This window comes from Lacerta agilis, chromosome Z (assembly GCF_009819535.1).
Source record: "Lacerta agilis isolate rLacAgi1 chromosome Z, rLacAgi1.pri, whole genome shotgun sequence".
Lineage (NCBI taxonomy): Eukaryota > Metazoa > Chordata > Lepidosauria > Squamata > Lacertidae > Lacerta > Lacerta agilis.
Genome location: NC_046331.1, coordinates 23,725,067 through 23,744,472, shown reverse-complemented (window position 1 = coordinate 23,744,472; position 19,406 = coordinate 23,725,067). Strand labels below are relative to the sequence as shown.

Genomic DNA, 19,406 nt, shown 5'->3' with positions numbered 1-19,406 from the left:
GGGAAACAGCCCTACTAGAAAAACTAACCAGTAAGCTGAAACTGACACGGGGACAAATAGAAGAAGATGCCTTCACCCCGGTATGGCTCCCCTTCATCACACACACAGCCCAACAAAAAAAAACTACCGACAGCATACAAATCAATATGGCTAACCTGATCGAAAACACTCACCCACCCCACTCACCCAGGAAACCAAAGACCAACATAAATGAACAATCACACCCTACGCAAACTCTGACCTCTCTCACCACCAAAGGAGCACAACCGAACAACAGAAAACCTACACAAACAACGGTGACACCAAACCTTGCATATATTAAGTAAAATAGAAACATCGTCACCCCACCCCACCCACCTCTTTCCCCCTTTTCTTCCTAATGTCTTAACAAATGAAACTGGTTTGTAAAAATGTTACATGGGGGGAAAATACGAGAGAGACATTGCACATACCTTTGTAAATCAAGAAAATCTTTAATAAAAAAATACTTTAAAAAAAAATAAAGTCTTGGAGGGGAGGACAAGGAGGCAGGTTTCCCATGCATCTGTTAAACTGAATATTCATCTCACAGGAAACATGGCCTGTCTGGTTAACTACCCACAAAACAGCATAGATACCTGGTGGTCCATCTTGGCCAAAGTCCCCCGGTGCACCTTTATTTCCTTTTATCCCAACGCTTCCTGGGAGTCCTGGCTCACCCTTTGGTCCATCAAGTCCTCTTGCACCTCAAAAGATCACACAGGAAGTCATGTAATTGTTTTAGATGTTTGATCCACTGGTTCGTTTGGCCACTGGCTCACCACCAATCATTCTGCATCTTTCCCAGCTCACTAAATTTAAAGCTGGAATTGCCAGGGACTGAGCCTGGGATGTTTCACATGCGAAATATGTCACTGAGCTCCGCCCCTCCCCAAGCACGTATCTACACCCAAAACACATGGTGTGTGCCACCAGAGACAGGTCAGCAGTGCTAAGTTAAAGTCACTTAGTGTATATAATTGTTCCATTGGAGAAATATTTTGCACTAGTGGAGTGTTGTTGCACCTGAGAATGCATTATCAGGCTGCTAGTAACTTTGTTGTGCAATAGATTGTGTAATCTATTATGCAACAATTATCTGTGATTGCAACTGTTGTGTTGGATTCCTCTGTTGTGCAGCATTAACACCCACATGTCAGCTACGGTAGTGCAAAAAGCCCTTGTGGTAGCAGATAGAGAATGTCCAATATAGCCCCATCCTGACAGTGGCAATCTGAAAAATTGTGAACAATGCGACTACCTACTTTTATCTTAAAACTAAAGGAGTATGAAGCCTTTCAAATATCACCATCGGTTGTATACCTGGAAGTCCAGGGCCCCCTTGTTCTCCTTTAGGTCCTACACCACCTGGGATTCCAAATGATTCTCCTCGGTCACCTGGAAGAGGGGAACAACCACCACCACCATTAAGTCTCCAGGGGTTCCCATGTAAGCTGCAACTCTCAGAGAGTTAGGAATGATGCACCACCAAGGATACAGGAGCACACCAGAGCTTAGGAAGACTATTTCATTTGAACAAAGCTCAAGTGGAACAGGAAACCCTCATATACTCCCTCCTGTCAGAGAGGATCCAATGGCTGGACTTAATGGTTGGGGGGTCAGTATCAGTTCGTGAAGTTACATCCTGGAGAAGCTGTCGCTTTGCAGTTCACTGGCTCACCACACGAGGCAGCAGTCCATATATCACAAAGCTATTGGCCATTCCTACAGCAGTGTGTCACTGAACCACGTAAATTAATTATGTGGTGTGTTCCTAGTGTTGAACCTGCCAATCAATTTCATCAAGTGGCCAAGGGTTCAAGTGTTATGAGAGCAGAGCAATGACATTTCTATAGCTTAAAATGCTGCCTGTTACTAGGAGCACCAAAGATGGTTAAAAAACAAAATTACTTTCATTTATTTAACGTATATTTGTAACACTTAACATATATTCACTTTTAATCAGTTTACAAAATTACAATTTCTCTTTCTCTCTCTTTCTCAAGTGTGTGTGCACGCACGCGCGCGCGCACACACACACACACTTAAACAATAAAACTGAAGAACTACATATAATACAACACTTATGCAGGGGTTAAGTTCCAGGGATAGTGCATAAAGCTAAAATCACATATAGTCAACAAAACATCCTGGGTGCAGTGGTGGGTGGGGTTGCCAGAGTTTTCTGCCCCTTTTCAATTTTGTTTTTTTTAAAAAAATCTTTTTGCCACAAGTGTAAAGCTGAATGTGCATAAGTTAAACACACATTAAGTTGTGAGTTAGTTATCTGTAAAAGACTACAATAAAATAATAAGATCCTGCAAAAACCAAAAAGATAGCAGCATATTTTGCAAACTGTCTTAAGGATCAAGGGCTCCTCCTTTCCTCAGCCTCCCTCTTACCAAGGCACATCCTGACTCACAATATACAACACTCCCCCCCTAACAGCTATACATCACACTCAAATTCTGCTTACTCAAATGTATACATAAATCACACAATACTTAACTACTCATCCCATTCTAGCACACCTCCACCAATGCATACAACACACAACTTTACATTCCCCATTAGCACTGTCTCCTGCTGTGGCCCCTTTGTGGTTTCCCCCTTGGAAATGGCACCTGAAAATATCACACCAGTGACTTACCCTTTGAACCACGCAATCCCGTATTCCCTGGGAATCCAGATGGCCCCAACAAACCCTTATCACCCTGTTGAAGGAAATCACTTTATTTATAATGCACCTTTCACAGAATAAAGTATTCCAGAGCAGGATACATTAACATTAAAGCTAGTAAAAGGTATTATAGATAGAAGTACATCAGCAGGGCAGGGAGAAACGTATGGCCTCACAATGTTCACCGCTACGCAACAGTAGCACCCATTGCAATGCACAGCTTCTGCAGCGGGCAGTGGGCTGGAGGTCATATGACTGCTCTTCTTCAACCTTGTCCTGACAGTCATTCCCTGGTGATGTCCGCATGGAACTGGTCCTTGTGAAAGGTCCAGCCCACATCCAAGTCTGTGTTCACAAAGGGTTCAGAAAGACAGAGGACTCCTCCAGACAACCTCACTGAGTATTCACCTTTATGTGTTTGCTCAAAGCTTATGAGGAGGTTAGACTATGTCCGGTTTGTCAGAATTATGATACAAATGCATTTGGTTAAAAGAATTCACTGGATCCCTAAATCCGAAATGCAGGGCAACCACAGTTTTCAGTAAAAGCAGTTTTTAAAAAGCCACAAAACATGCAGCAATAAAGTGTGGGAATTTAGGCTGCTTAAACCTTTTAAATATATTGTCCTGAGTTGTTTAAAGTGCTTCCCTTGCAGTGAACAGGCCACACAGTTTAGTAAGTTTACAAACGCATCAAAGGTCAGATTCATGAGCCTTTCCATGAAGCAGCAGGAAAAACTCAGGCAGAAATCTTGTTACAAAATACAGTAGAAAACATTTCTAAACATGTGGTCTGTGCCTGGAGCCCCAGGTCCAGACCTCCAATCCTTACGATTTTCACATGGTAGACTGAGAGTGAGCAAAGAAGCTTCACTTCCTTCTTTACCAGAGGTGAGGGGGCATGACTTAGTCAAGTCTAGCAACAACAGCTTACTATGTGATCCTAACCCCTTCACACATTAATGGATGTTCGGCTTCCAAAAAATGTTCACAAATTGGAACACTTCCGGGTTTGCGGCGTCTGGGAGCCGATTTGTTCGACAACTAAGCTGTTCGAGAACCAAGGTACCACTGTACTGCAATTTATCCCATACAGTTTTCATTGAGCATTTGTTCTGTTTATATGTCTTCCTGCTAATTATTCGTTCATCCCATGCTTTTCAGGGCATCTCCCCATCTCTTTGCTAAGCAAAAAGAGTCCCTGTGTGCTTTTTAGAGTGGATTTGTTGTGCCCAGGTGACAGAGCACTTTAATCCAGTTTAACTGCACAAACCTAAATTTCTAGCATACCCCCACCCCCCACAAAACAGTGGAAGCCTGTGAAAAAAGCCAGGACTAATGTTCGCATGGTGAAATGATGTACATGACCTGCTTCCATTTGGCTCTCCCTTCAGAACCGGACAGTGGTACTCTGCTGTATACACTGTAACTTTAAAGCACACTCAAAACACATTCTTTCTCTCAAATAATTCTGGGCACTGTAGTTTCACCCCATCACAGAGTTACAATCTCCAGCAAGCTTTAACAAGTCACACTTCCCAGAACTCTCTGAGGGAAAGAACTCGCTTTGAATGTGCTTTAAAGCAGTCAAAAGGAATCCAACGTAGGTCCCCATTTGGAAAGAAACAGGCATACTTACATTTCCTCCGGGCATTCCTGGAAAACCTAGGATGCCAGAGGTTCCCTTCTGTCCTGGGAAGCCGGGAGAGCCGGGTGTTCCAGGGAGACCTGAGTCTCCAGGAGGTCCTTTCTCTCTGCCTGGAAGCCCAGCTATTCCTGGGGGCCCTGGCTGTCCACGGGGACCAGGGAGTCCCTTGTTCCCTACAGAAAAAGGAAAGCAAAGTTGTTATGATCTGTGTTGGCTGGTAGGGCAGAAGACGGGGAGTCCAACAGCAAGTGGAGCTAGAGCCAATAAAGGCATAGCCAACTCAGTCTAGTTTTCCCAGTTTTGCCCTATTCCTTCTTCCTGATGGACAACAAGGACAACACAGAGGGCTGATCCAGACTTCCTTTTGTGCCATGTTTCTAGGCATGGGTCCATGCTTTAAAGCAGGCATCCCCAAACTCGCCCTCCATATGTTTTGGGACTACAACCTCCATTATCCCTAGCTAACAGGACCAGTGGTCAGGGATGATGGGAATTGTAGTCCCAAAACATCTACAGGGCCGAGTTTGGGGATGCCTGATATAAAGCTCTGTGTCCAAGTGCCTTTCTTTCTTTCTTTTTGGCCCGGTGCTTTCCATGTGAAAAACTGTTTTTTACTACTGAATCAGAGCAAACGGCAATCTGCGTAAAAATCCGAAATGCCATTTGTTCCAAGTCAGCATTAAAGAGTGGGTTTCCTCATATACTATACTATATCCCAGAAGCTTTTTATTTTTTCACAGGTCCACCAGATATGTATAAGTGTCCCTTCTGCTTTACTTCATCATAGTATATGAACTTAAAAAAAAAGTTTAAATATAACTTTGTGAAAAATACAGAAGCTTTCCTATGAGGAATAACAGACACAGGTATAGCAAAAGAAGATCGGAAAATATTCCTTTATGCTGCAGGCACAGCGAGGATCTTAACTGCCAGAAATTGGAAAAAAGAACTTGTGCCAACAAAAAGGGAATGGCAGGATAAATTATCAGATTATACTGAACTGGCCAGATTAACAGAGACAATTAGGGGTTAACCCAGACAAGAATTTCAAAAAGAATGGGGAAAATGCAGAGAATACTTTACCAAACAGTGCCCCAAAATATATACCTGGACTTGTTTCGATTAATTTCTACAGGAGACTTTGCAGTTTTTAAAGTCATAAGTAGGAAAAAATTGTAATAATCACATATAAAAGAATTAAATAAAGAGGCAGGCCATTTACAGGATAAAGGAAGTATTTTATTTTTATAGTCAAAATAAAATAAAATAAAATAAAATAAAAGAATCCTTCCAGTAGCACCTTAGAGACCAACTTAAGTTTGGCAATATATGTATTTGTATTTGTTATGTATTTGTAGGTGTGGGTTAGGGTCTGTGTTGTGTTATGAAAATGCTAATAAATTTTTCATAAAAAAACAACAACTTAAGTTTGTTCTAGGTATGAGCTTTCGTGTGCATGCACACTTCTTCAGATACATATTTTTATGTTATGTTTTCTTTATTTAAGGGGATAGGAGTTTAATTCTGATAATTAAATTGTCAATGGTGGTGGGTTGGTTTGTATGTATGTACGAGTTGTTGTGGACTATGTTGTAAATAAATTATTAATAAAAAATAAAATAAAAAGGGGAAGTGACATCATTCTAGGCTGTTAAAATGGGTGAACGATTGGTTACAGACAACAGTGGAAACCGGATGCTATTATGTGAACACCCACAAGTACCTCTAGGTCCTGTAAACCCTGCATTCCCAGCAAAACCAGGCTCTCCTTTGCTTCCTTTGAATGCAAGGGCCAGTTCTGGAGGTCTAAGGACAGGAGGTCCTGGAGGACCACGGTCACCTCTGTCTCCTGAAGAAGTGAAAAGAAAGACATGACGTGAAATGATAAAGACACCTCCCAGCCACACAAATTTACCCAAAGGTCCCTGGGTAGGTCGCAACAATTTAAAACACAACATTGAAAACAATCAATTAATGTGAATGAGTCCTAAAGATATACATCTCAAGTATCAAAGAACAGGGTAAAGAGGTGGGTTTTACAGCAAATGAAATCTGTATAGTGAAGGTGCCAGACATAGCTCTGTGGGGAGGGAATTTCACAACTTAGCCCTCTCCTGGGACAGCGCCCCTGAGCTTCTGAGGGAGGTGGAACTGAGAATGTCTTTAGTGAAAGAGGCCATATTTTGGATATTTGGGGCTTAAGACATTGAAGGCTTTAATCACTAACACAAGCACCTTGAATTGGGCCCCCCAAATTGCTGGTATGGGTCTGGCTTTGCCCATCCAGGTGAAGCTTGGTTCAATCCCAAATTGCCAGCCTTACCTTTTAGACCATCGAGTCCAGGAAACCCAATATTTCCATCTCTTCCTGGTAATCCGAAAGCTCCTTTTGGCCCGTTCACCCCTGGGATTCCAGGTAAGCCTGGCATTCCAGGGAAGCCGATGACACCTGCAAAGCCCTTTTGTCCTAGCATCAAACAACAAATTGAATTTGTTACACACATATAAACCGGAAAGCGGTTTATGCTGCAGTGGTTTCCAATTGCTGGTCTGCGGACCTGCATAACTCACCCAGAAGGTCTGTGGCACCATTTACATAACAAAAACTACCACAGAGGTATCAAAAAATTTATGGCTTGGCTTTTGAAAAACAAGGGGTCCACAGTACTTAGCTATTTGGGAACCACTGGTCTACTGTATCAGTCTTTCACCTTTTCAGATCCAGGACTCAAGTCTAGCCCAAACATGCATGTGGGGACCTGCTCCCTATTGTTTCACCATATATTTGTATGGCTATAGTGCTGCTGTTGTGACCCATCTGGCCTCCCACCAGCAGGTCCTGACTAAGGACAAGCAAACTTATTTTAGTTCAGTCCTTCCCAGTTGCCGGAGAAGATAGGACTAAGCCCATTCTGTCCCATTTCCAGGGAAATGGAAAACACTTTAAAAACAAAATCTATTGGAAAGCCGATGTTTAAACACAGTTAAACCCATGGACTCTTGTAACAGAATCCACCAGAATGAGGATTCTGAAGTGGTTCATTGATTTGATCTGGGTTGTGGTCTGAATGGATTGGATTAGGAAAGTCCACTCTGGAATCTGAGTGAGGCAAAGTCCACCTAGTCCTGACACACACATCCTAGGCCAATTGAAGGCCAGTGGAAATTAAGCTTTTGGAAATAGCCCTTCTGAGGGGAAACAAGAGACAAGGCCCTAGACCTTTCTGTCACATAATATTGTGGGCAGACTTGCACCTTACCTAAGCTCTCTGGCTGAACCTATCCTCCAAGGTTGAGAGGAGATGTTGCTACATTGGCAAACACTTAGCCCTCACATATCAAAAGTCTTCCCCCCCTTTCCTTTCTTTCTTGCGTGGCCCTTAATCAGTGCTTCTTTTCTGGGGGGACGCAGGGGTACGCATACCCCTAAACATTTTGTGAATCTAAGTTTGGCCTCATTGAGGGGTAGTATTTCAACATAAGTAGGAAAATAAGAGCACACCTAAACATTTCTTTTGGGGGGGGGGAAGCCCTGCCCTTAATAATAATTTTTAAAAACCCTACACTAAAGGCCCAATTCCTACTCTGTGTGGAACGAATCTCCTGATAAGATGGTATCTGCATGAGGCCTTCACCTGAGGAGCACAGTGATCTGTTGGGATATATAGGGTGAGACAATCTTTCAATACGGCTTTCTGTGGCTGTTCCTATGTTATTGCTGAGGTATGGTATTACATGTCGTTGCCTTTATACTGTTTTGTTGTTTTTTGTAATTGCCACTTAACACCACCACCTGAATCTTCTACACCCACGTTCAACATTCTACCTACAAAGGCAGCCTTCGACAACATAGTGTGCCCAAAGTATTTGGAGGGTGCCAGTGCCTGATTGGCAACAGTGTGATGTTCCATCTAAAAAAAGTGCCGTGAGACAAAACGACTGTCATTACAATACATGGCTAAGCAGATTGAATATTGACACTTGTTACCTTTTGATCCGGTAAAACCTGGATTTCCATCTGCACCTGGAGGGCCAAGTGGCCCGGGTAACCCTAGTTCACCAGAACGTCCTGGGAGACCAACAGGACCAGGGAACCCCTTCATACCAGTGGGGCCTGGTGCCCCCGCATCACCACTTCTGCCTTTATCTCCAGGAGCTCCTGAATCGAGACAAGTAGGGACTCTTAATTTCACAGCCTCTCTTTCTCTCCCCTCTTTCAATCCGTCTCTGCTCTAAGTGTCACATTGCATACAAGAGGATGAAACCTCAAAATCATGCAGCCTTTCTAATATGCAAAAATAAATAAATAATAAGCATTAGTTATCTAACAATTAAAAGGCCTAGGAAGGTTACTGTCTACACCACTACACAACTGCCAATAGCGAAACCCCTTATGGTTTGGGTTAATTTAGGATTTATCAGCCAAGGTTCGGGAAGCGTCTTAGTCATACTTGTAAATAACCAGGCCGCAAGCTGGAACATCAGATTCCATTCGCTACCCCCACCTTTGTGCTGAACCAAATAACGTGTGTTTCTAAAAAGAGGCCCAATGATGCAAGGTGCATTTTCCACCATCGCTTCTATCATTCTGCATTCCAGATGTTATTTCCAAAACCTGTTAAATCCGTTGTCATTTCCAGGGGAGGTAAACAGTAATGGCATCAGCCGGGCTGAATTTAGCCAATTTAGCCTCTGAATTCTTTGCTCAGCTTGCTTTTGCCTGTGAATTTTGAATTTTTAAAAAATACTTTGTGGTTTGGTCCACCATAGTGAAGGGTTGAAGCATGGAAAAAGGAATGCTCAAATACATTAAAAAAAATCAGGTAGTTTCTGGGGAAAGCAGCATCTAAAGTTGGGGGGGGGGACCAGGCTAACAAGCTTTGCAAGATTCTAATTGCAGCACTTAAAGGTCACATCCTGATTTTTTTTCTCTTTAAAACAAAACAGTGAAATATGTTTTATATTATATGGATGGAGGTAGCGGAGGAAGGGGAAGAGGGACTGTAATGAAACTGAAGTCCATGTTGGGGATTCCCAGAACACAAAAGCCTTGTCCGGGTTGGGTTGGTTGCAACATCTGAGCATACGAAGTACAATGTTTTGTGGTTGTTATTGGATTGTTGTTGTTTTTTTCTATGATTAAAATAAGGGGTGTCACCTACAGTCAATGCAAGTCTTGTAGCATTAAAACCTAGATAGCTGTTAGTCCAGGAGCTTTTATGCTACAGTGCATTTTCTCTCACCTTGACAGCCTATGTGGAGAACCCCAGAAAGCAATACAGAGTGACGTCAGAAATGGAGGGGTTGGTGGTAAATGGAAGAGAAACATGGTGAGGAAAAACAGACAAAAACATATGAAGAGGGAGAAAGCACAAGGGCCATGAATGAAATGAATGACTCAGAAAATGATGGTGCTTACCTGTAACTATGGTTCACTGGGAGCGACCAATGCACAGGTGTAAGTACAGGTGAGCTGCTTTTATAGCTACAAAATGTTGAGGAGCCACCCTGCCCTACCACTTTGCAGATGAAGTACCGAGCCTCTGGGCCACAGATGGTGCTCTTACCCATGCAAACATTATCCACACACATTGGCCACAGCAGCAGCATGAACTTAGAACACTATTATACTACTTTAACTGTCACGGCTTCCCACAAGGAATTCAGGGAACTATAGTATGTTAAGGATGCTGCAAGTTGTTTAGGAGAGCCCAGTCAGAGAGCAACACTTCTCAAGAGTTCCCTAGGAAGAGGTATTGATTGCTAAAAACACCCTGGGAACTGCAGCTCTATAAGCTAATGCCTGTGAAGGACCGGACCTCTTTAAATAAGGTGACTGAGGTTGACTGGTGCTGGAATGACATTCGGACTATGCTGTTATGTAGTCCCCAGCTGAACAATGTCTGGAGCTGTCCAGGGTGCCACTGCACCTGAAATCATTAACTTACCTTGTCAGAACTTAGATCCTGTCCTATTTTTGCCTTGTCTTACTCTGCTGGCACTAACCTGAATATCTGTTTTGGATCAGAACACCCAGTCTGCTTGGAACAGGACCGACAACACCCAAGGCTCCCCAAATACATGGACATTGCACCACAGGTTTATAGGCCCATCACTATAATCCTACCAAGTTGTATGAAAGCAAAGAAAGGGGGCTACAGAATCCAGTGTTAGTTCTGCTGAGAGAAGGCCCATTGGAATTGATGGGCATGACTAACTTAGGCTGACTGTGTAGAAGATAGTCAGATACAACCCAATTTTTGCCCATGAAGGGAGCACCCGTTATTCCCATTTGATACACAACTTACCTGGTGGTCCTGGGAAGCCGACTGCTCCCATTGGACCTGGCTTTCCTTTAATGCCAAAAGGGCCTCCAGGTCCTGGAGGTCCTCGTGGTCCATCAATGCCCAGAAGGCCTGGTTCCCCACGTCCACCTTTCACACCTGACAGACCTGGCCTCCCATCTGCACCTAAAAAAAAGAGAAGGGGTTGGCCCCTTGAAACGGCTGTTTCAGATCCATGGGATGAGATGTGAAAAGCATTTTGCAAAATTCAAGGAAATGCAGTATGACTCCTACATTCAAAGGAGAAGAAATATGGCAGATGGGCATGGCTTGGCTAAATGGAGAGCCCTAGCAAGCCTAGTATGCCTACGGGCCAGAGGTTCCCCACCACTGTATAGTGGACCATCCGGATACGAACTTAATTTGTTCCGGGGGTCTGTGCCCAACCCAAAAAGTCTGCAACAAGAGGCACTGTTTCTGCACATGCGTGCAGCGTGATAGAGTGCTTCTGCACATGCACACGGCACACAGAGCAGTTCTGTGTATACACTTCTGGGTTTGCAGTGTTCACAACCTGAAAGTTACGTTACCCAAAGGTAACATAACCTGAGGTACCACTGTATTAGAAAAACCAGAAAGTGCCAGACCCCAAATTTTCATCCTATTTTACTTGGGGTTCCCAGGCGGATCTCCTATCCAGGCACTGAGCAGAACTAGACCTGCATACCTTAGGCATCATGGCTGCATCATGGGCTCTCTTGGACCAGCAGGCAACTCTAGCAGCAGCAGAACTAACCTTTCTGACCTGGAAGGCCAGGTTCCCCAAGGATGCCTTTATCTCCTGTCAATCCTGGCAGACCAGGTTGCCCTGGAGCTCCGCTTTCAGCACCAAACACTTCACCAGGTGGCCCCCTTGGCCCTGGCGAACCAGGGGAGCCTAGATTTCCAGGCAATCCATCCTTCCCATCAGGTCCTGGGGATCCTTGTGGCCCTGGCTCTCCACGAATGCCAGAGAATCCTCAAATAAAAACAACAGCAAAGATGTAATATTTTTTATGTTACAGCCTGAATAAAAATTAAAATGAGGAAAAAATAATTGAAGATTAAAATGAGAATAATGCAAAGTCAGTCAGTGGAAACTGCCCACAAACAGGACTGACACATGACTGATAGACCCACGACTTCTGTTTTGGCCCTGGGCTATGAATCAGAAATTCCTGTGGTCAATCCTTGCCTCTACCATGAACTCGCAAGATGGCTTTAGGCAATCTGGCTGTACCCTAACCTGCAAGAGTATGAGGCAATTAAAACGGACCCACCTTACAGGGCTGTTGTGAAAGTTGCAAAAGGAAAGGGGGAGGAAAGGAATGTGAGGTAGTTTGAGCACTTAAACTAGCCTTCCCTAAACCTGGTGTCCCACCTATTTTGGACTACCACTCCCATCAGGCCCACTTATTTCAAGTCAGATGCCAACCTTGGCTCTTACCTGGTGCTCCTGAAGGCCCTACTGACCCTGGTGATCCCGGCTGCCCTTGAATGCCATTTAATCCTGGCTGCCCTGGGATGCCTGGCAGACCTTTGCTGCCCTTGGAGCCTGAAGGTGGGTGAGGAACAAAATCCGTTAGGCACAAAAAATAAAAAGTTCTCACAAAAAAATTGCCAGCATTTCTCCTAACAGACACATTTTGCATATGATTTTCCTTCAGAGAAAGCTTTTTGCATGCTATTTTCCACTAATATATGCATGTCCCTACACACTTTGTCCTAATATATACACACATATATATATTTTTTAAAAGCATGATTTGGCTGGAGAACTGCATCACAACATTCAGAGAAGTGTGCATTTTGAAGGATGGTTGCATTTCATTTTTCACATTGTTGAAGGAACCATGAACCAGAGAGGTTCACAGCAGGACAGGGCAAGGAGTGTATAATATTTCATACCTGGAGATCCTGGGAATCCTGGAAGCCCAGGTGGACCAAATGCTCCAGGAATCACACAGGGCAAAGTTATACCTAAAGGGGGGAAAATGTGTGTCAAAAAGTTACTTGGTCAATAATGGTTGAACAGGTCCATGAATCCTCTTGATTAAAGAGCGCTCAAGAGTAACATTTCCAAACCTACCAGAGAATAATGTTTTCTAACTTTATTTTAAATCCTGTTTTGACTTTAGCTCATACTTATGGCTTGCAGTAGAAGGGAGGATTTGTGTTCAAAAGAGAATGGCCCAGTCCAGGGATGGCGGAACCATTATACCCTCCAAGTGATGCTGGACTCCAAGTCCCATAATCTTCGAGTCCAGCCACATTTGGAGGGCCACAGATCTGCCACTCCTGGCCCCATGTGATGGACCAAATGATCCTAGGCCTTGCCCCCACATTCTCTTTACCATACTGGTTAATTCCAAGTGGAAACACCCTCTGTTTCGCAGAAATACAAATGCTCCTGCAAAGTGTTTTAGGATTTTCAGTATCTGAGGAAAAAATCTGCCTTGCACAATACTGTGTTTCTCCTAAAATAAGACATAGCCATAAAATAAGCCATAGCAGGATTTCTATGCATTTGCGAAATATAAGCCGTTCCCCGAAAATAAGCCATACCCCAAAAATAAGCCATAGTGACGCGGCACCTCCCATTAAAACAGCCTGGAGCGGCGTGGCTATGCAGCGTACCGATGTAACACGGTTAAAATAAGACATCCCCTGAAAATAAGCCATACTGTGTTTTGTTGAGGGGAAAATATATATAAGACGGTGTCTTATTTTAGGAGAAACACGGTAGCTACAATGTGCACTCTGGATCTTCCCCACAAAATGCCTCAAGGCAGTGGCTGGGATATAGGATGCTGTCTCTACAGCAGCTAAGAAGAAGAAAACTGAGATAAAGCACAAATTCAAGTAAACATTCTTGATCAGGAAAAACAACCACAAGGTCCCGTCCCCCCCATCTCCATTGAAATAATAATACAGTGGTACCTCGGGTTACATACGCTTCAGGTTACATACTCCGCTAACCCAGAAATAACGTTTCAGGTTAAGAACTTTGCTTCAGGAGGCTCCATTAGCTAAAGGGGTGCTTCAGGTCAAGAACAGTTTCAGGTTAAGAACAGACCTCCGGAAGGAATTAAGTACGTAACCAGAGGTACCACTGTAATAAAATGTGTGACTTAATGCCAAGGTACACAGGAACCCATGAAGCTGTTGTGACCATTTGTTTATCTAGCTGAACGCTGCTCATTCTACTATGTGATTGCAGACAGGGAGTATTGCAAATTGAACCGTGGACCTTCGACATCTACATGCAGTGCTTTATTTTAAGGTGCCAATACTCACCATGAAGTTGCTGCAGCAACTGCCACACTTTAACATAATTTTTTTTGGGAGGGGGTATCGTACCAGTACTGTTTACACCTGAGTACCCACAGAAAAATAGGGACGCGGGTTAAACCACAGAGCCTGGGGCTTGCCCATCAGAAGGTCGGCGGTTTGAATCCCCGCGGCGGGGTGAGCTCCCGTTGCTTGGTCCCTGCTCCTGCCCACCTAGCAGTTAGAAAGCACATCAAAGTGCAAGTAGATAAATAGGAACCGCTCCAGTGGGAAGGTAAATGCCGTTTCTGTGCACTGCTCTGGTTTGGCAGAAGTGGCTTAGTCATGCTAGCCACATGACCCGGAAGCTGTACGCCGGCTCCCTCGGCCAATAAAGCAAGATGAGAGTCACAACCCCAGAGTAGTCTGTGACTGGACCTAATGGTTAGGGGTCCATTAAGCTTTACCTTTACCCCCAGAAAAAAGCACTGAAACTATGTACTCTATCATGGAGATATGGCTCTTCCTTCAAAGTACAGAAGCATAAGGAGCTGTCTTATACAGTGTCTGACTATTGTTCCATGCTGCTTAGTACTTTGTACACTGATTGGCAGCAGTTCTCCAAAATTTCAGACAGGGGGCATTCACAGCTCTCCCTACAGATGCCAATGTGCTCACAAAGCTTGTGTTCTGCATCAAGCTGTAGTCCTTCCCCAAAGAGAAAGAGAAATATATACCAACTTGTTCCATTGCCATTGTGAGGAACACATGCAATAAGCAAAGACGTGGAAACACTTAGACACAAGGAAGCAGAGGGTTAGCATGGGAACACGTGATTTGGGGGCAGGGAGAAAGCACATGAAAGCAAGCTCTCCATTTGCTGTATCCCCCCTCAGCCTGCTGCAACCACCAAGTGTGTCCCTGCCCCCCTCCCAAAATATTGTGCAACATGCTTCTCTGTGTGCCTCAGTGGAAAGGAAGAAGATTCTCCCATCACAAGTCTCAAGACTGGCCTCACTCTCACCTCCCTGAGCGTCTAAGACTTCATTACCAACCTCCTCACCGCAGCAGCAATCACCTATACCGGTTAAGCAAAGGAGGAGAGGTTAAAAACAAAGGCAGGAGAAAATAAAAACATAAAGCCAAAAGAATAACCTGCAAGTCGAAGAGTGATTTCCTTTGAACCATAATTCTCCTATATTCACAGGCACTGTAAACAGGCCACAAAGGCAGTCGATCAAGTCGAGAGGAAATTCACAAAGCTTCAGACCCTTGTGATTATAGGAAGCAATACTTTTTGAGTGGTGTGTGTGGTTTGGGCAGAGAAATATATGAAAGCCTGTTTTGCTTGACACATATATTTTTTTAAAAAAAGCTGCAAGATTAAATGCATTTCTCCATAAACAAAATGTTAAAATAGGCACAAGCTAGAAATTGTATTAAAAACAAAACAAAAGCAGCAGAAGAAAAGGAAGGAACTCATCGCCATTGTTAAAATTGTTCTGAAAAGCTGGCATTGGAACCTAGGAATAGGGAGGATCTTTTCATTTTACATTCCAAAGTGATTCAAACAAGAACATAGAAACTGCTCCTCCTCAGCAAGAACATTTACAAACCTGTTTTGGTTCACTTAGGCTTGGAATCAGGTTTCAGCATCCTTTTGGAAAAGACCAAAGTCCTGGCACCCTACAAGGGCCCATTGGTACTAACCACTGACCCACAGCTGCTAAGGTAGAGCAGTAGTGGCCTCTGACACTTGCCCTCTCTCTACAGGCCATGGTGAGGAGGAGTGTGACACTGTCCTCTGTGCTATGCTCCCTACCACACTCTTTTGCCATGCCATTTTTTGCAAAGCAGTTTACACACACACACACACACTGCGCAACTAACATCTGTTGTTGTTGTTCAGTCGTTCAGTCGTGTCCAACTCTTCGTGACCCCATGGACCAGAGCACGCCAGGCACGCCTATCCTTCACTGCCTCTCGCAGTTTGGCCAAACTCATGTTAGTAGCTTCAAGAACACTGTCCAACCATCTCATCTCATCTCACTAACCATCTCATCTCATCTCACTAACTTCTACTCATCTGATTTTTCTTATTGTCATTTCTCTATAACATCCTTGTCTGTTTAACAAATGCCATTTGCTCCCTATTTCTTTCTTATTTGGGCTTACAGCACATGTGGAGAACTTTAGGCCCTCCAGATTTTGCTGAACTACATCTCCCATCAGTCTTAGCAATGATGGCCAATGGCCAGGTGTGATGGGAGTTGTAATCTGGCAACATCTGAAGGGAGAAAGGCTCCCCACCTGCTTTACAGCTATCTTTCCCAGGTGTGCAAAGGAGATCCTTGCCAAAGTAGCATGTGTGAATATACTTTTATATATCCTATGATCATTCACATTATTTAAAAGACATAACAATGAATCTTCTATCAACCCTATCCCAAGTATTTCATTTGCAATCAAGGTCACCACCCTCAAATAAGTTCTAGCTTTCCATCATTTCTACCATATATGTACAAAATCTGCTTGTAAGATTTATTGCAAAGACAGGTGAGAAGTTAGAAATTTGGTTGGCATTCAGCAATGCAAGTCACATGGGCCTTGTTTACTGTTTCAAAGAGTAACCCCCAAATAACTTACCTGGAGCACCTGGGAGACCAGGTTGCCCTGGATATCCGTCAATTCCTGGGTCACCTGGAGGCCCAGGAACTCCAGCTGGGCCTGGGAAACCAACTCCAGGAAGACCACTCTCTCCACGGCGACCCTTGAAACCAGGTGACCCTGAAAAACCTTTGTCTCCTGGAAAGCCCAATCCACCATCACCCTAAACTCAAACAACAAAAGTAATTTTTAAAAATCCCCAAGTGAGAGAAGATTGGATTTCTTGACTGGAAAAAAATCCAAGTTTACTGCAGCTCATAATTTAAATACAAGACGAAAACTGCAATGCCTCAAACTGTTATCTGGCTTGGTTTTTAATCTGAACTAGAAAATAATTCATCTCCTTCCTTCCACCCAGCCAATCCCCACACTCTCATCACAAGACCTTGTAGTCTTATGGATCTCTGACGTTTGCAGTAGTTCTTGGGGAAACTTTGCTTCCCAGGTCTACTTACACCTCACATGTTGCTTTGCCAGAGAGAGGAGTGAGAAACCCCCACCTCCCCATGTTCTTCTGTTGCCATTGTTTAACAAATGCCATTTGCTCCCTATTTCTTTCTTATTTGGGCTTACAGCACATGTGGAGAACTTTAGGGTGGGAGGAAAGGAAGGAAGGGAGCATGCAAAATCACTGTTAAAAGGGCGAAAAGTTCTTAAAGGTGGGCACTGTGGTAGGGATTGGTCTCTGTCACAACTTTAGTGGGGTGTATGATGGATTCCAGATTACTTCAAATTAACTCATATTAAGCCAAACCATTTTACAATTATTTTGGCAAGTAGTTTGGTTTATTCCAAGCAGTATTATCCACATCTGAGAGAGCCCATGAAGATGACTGCATTATTCTGCAGGATACTTTAGAAGCAATGCTGGCTTTCTGAATATTACACTGACTTTCCTCCATGGTTGCTTGGACTAAGAGATTGACTCAGACCAAGGAATTTTCCTTTTCCATAACTTGTTAAGGCCAACATATTGATGAACTATGGTCAAAATTACAGCCCACAACTGTTCAGCATTTGATCACCATATTGCCTATCCAGTTGCTTTGGTAGCTACCCTTGCAAAAACCAGAAATATGGGCTTTTTAGAGACTTTCCTCCATGCAAGGCTCCCCCACCAAGCCACTTCAGAGATTTTCCCCAGGTCTGTTGATTCTGCCAAACTTGAAAAGCCTTCTTGTCAGGGACTTCACCCCTTCTGTATTCTGTACGGTGCATGGCATGCTGTTGACATCACAAACACAGCATGCTGTAACAATAATGGGCTCTAATGCCCAGGCAGATGGAAAAACACTTACTGGAGGGCCCGGTCGACCTGGCAAACCAGGTATGCCATCCCTACCAGGAACTCCTGATGCACCTGAAGGCCCTCTGGGGCCCACATTGCCTGGATCTCCCTGGGTGCCTCTGCCTGAGAACAGATATGCTTCTCCTTTCTCTCCTTTGTTGCCTGGAAGACCAGGCTGACCAAAGAAACCCTGGGATGCAAACAAATGGAAAAACAGTTAGCAAGCACAAAGATATACAGATACTTCTCCTTAGGAAACTGCAACAAAGGACTTGGTGGGAAGCATGGACAATGTTCAGGGATGAACATTTACTTACCGGTTGACCAGGTGGCCCTGGTGCACCATCTCCTGGATCTCCAAAAGGTCCTTTTGGGCCTGTTTCACCAGGTCTTCCAGGCTGACCACGGGCACCTGGCTCCCCTTTCAAGCCTGCTCGTGTGATCCCTCCATCACAAGCACAATCTCCAGCTTCACCTGGGAAACAATGGTTCAGTTCTATAACCATAGTTCAGAACTCAAACCATGACTAGAGCCTCTCAACATCCACCAAACAAGCCATGATTTATAGAACTACTTGTTTGCTTTTGTCTTCACATCTGTTCAACACACCAATTCCTAAGTGAAAAGGCTTCTTGGATAGAGTGTGAATACCATAACTTTATATCAATTCAGACATCACTTCAAAATATGATTAGCACAAACCTGGGTTTGCAAACTGACTTCAAACCATATCTTCTGATTCTAGTTTGCTGGCTGATTAATAAACTGTGGTCAGCAGAGAACAAACCAAACAATGGTTATGCTTTGCTAGTCATGGTTTGGCATGATGGTAGAATTAAGACAATATTTGCTCAATAGGGCTTATTTCTACTTCCCCATGATTTTTATTTCCTGATGCATATGAAGCCCCACCTCTTTCACCTTAATTGGCATTTAAGCTCTCTGACATAGACCCTGCTTTGCACTTTTAAGGGTCCCTGTCTAATTCCTCCCATTGTTGGGAGTTTTGCCTAGCAAGGCAGGGAAAAGCTGTTGACAGTGTTAAAAACTTCTCCACGCAAAGTGCCATAGCTCTTCTCTGGAGATGCATTTAAAGGGACAATATAATGCAATCATTTGGACTCTCCAAAGATCCAGAAGTTTGCAGAAGTTATAAACCACACACAAACATGTTGTTTCAAATTCACAGTGATATTCTGTCATACCACTGGTCCATCTAGCCTTCCCCAATCTAGTGCCCTCCAAAAGTTGTTGGATTTCAACTCCCGTCAGCCCCAGCCAACATGATCAGGTATGATGGGAGCTCTAGTCTAGCAAATATCTGGAGGGTCATAGCTTCCCCATATCTGGGCCTCTATCCAACGTAGTGATAAGTTAAAGCCATTTAGCAATATACTTGTCCCACTGATTAAATGTTTTCCACTAGTGGAACATTGTTGTGCAAGAGAATTCCATGTTGTTAGTAACTTTGTTGCCCCATAGATTGCAGAAGCTGTTGTGCAGAGCTTCCGC

The 19,406-nt window shown here is 43.8% G+C and overlaps 1 protein-coding gene across 1 annotated transcript in view; it reads right to left on the bottom strand.

Moving 5' to 3' along the window:
* Positions 1 to 19,406, bottom strand: part of COL4A6 (collagen type IV alpha 6 chain) — a 172,722-nt gene that overhangs the window by 16,240 nt on the left and 137,076 nt on the right. Inside the window, exons 21-36 of the mRNA XM_033137243.1 lie at positions 18,211 to 18,368; positions 17,904 to 18,083; positions 16,585 to 16,768; positions 14,963 to 15,016; positions 12,577 to 12,648; positions 12,116 to 12,223; positions 11,426 to 11,647; positions 10,654 to 10,815; positions 9,589 to 9,597; positions 8,334 to 8,504; positions 6,669 to 6,812; positions 6,069 to 6,194; positions 4,337 to 4,518; positions 2,669 to 2,732; positions 1,342 to 1,416; positions 618 to 725 (exon numbers count right to left, since the gene is read on the bottom strand). Of these exons, the coding sequence (XP_032993134.1) occupies positions 618 to 725; positions 1,342 to 1,416; positions 2,669 to 2,732; positions 4,337 to 4,518; positions 6,069 to 6,194; positions 6,669 to 6,812; positions 8,334 to 8,504; positions 9,589 to 9,597; positions 10,654 to 10,815; positions 11,426 to 11,647; positions 12,116 to 12,223; positions 12,577 to 12,648; positions 14,963 to 15,016; positions 16,585 to 16,768; positions 17,904 to 18,083; positions 18,211 to 18,368 (2,019 nt within the window). The remainder of the gene's footprint in view (positions 1 to 617; positions 726 to 1,341; positions 1,417 to 2,668; positions 2,733 to 4,336; positions 4,519 to 6,068; positions 6,195 to 6,668; positions 6,813 to 8,333; positions 8,505 to 9,588; positions 9,598 to 10,653; positions 10,816 to 11,425; positions 11,648 to 12,115; positions 12,224 to 12,576; positions 12,649 to 14,962; positions 15,017 to 16,584; positions 16,769 to 17,903; positions 18,084 to 18,210; positions 18,369 to 19,406) is intronic.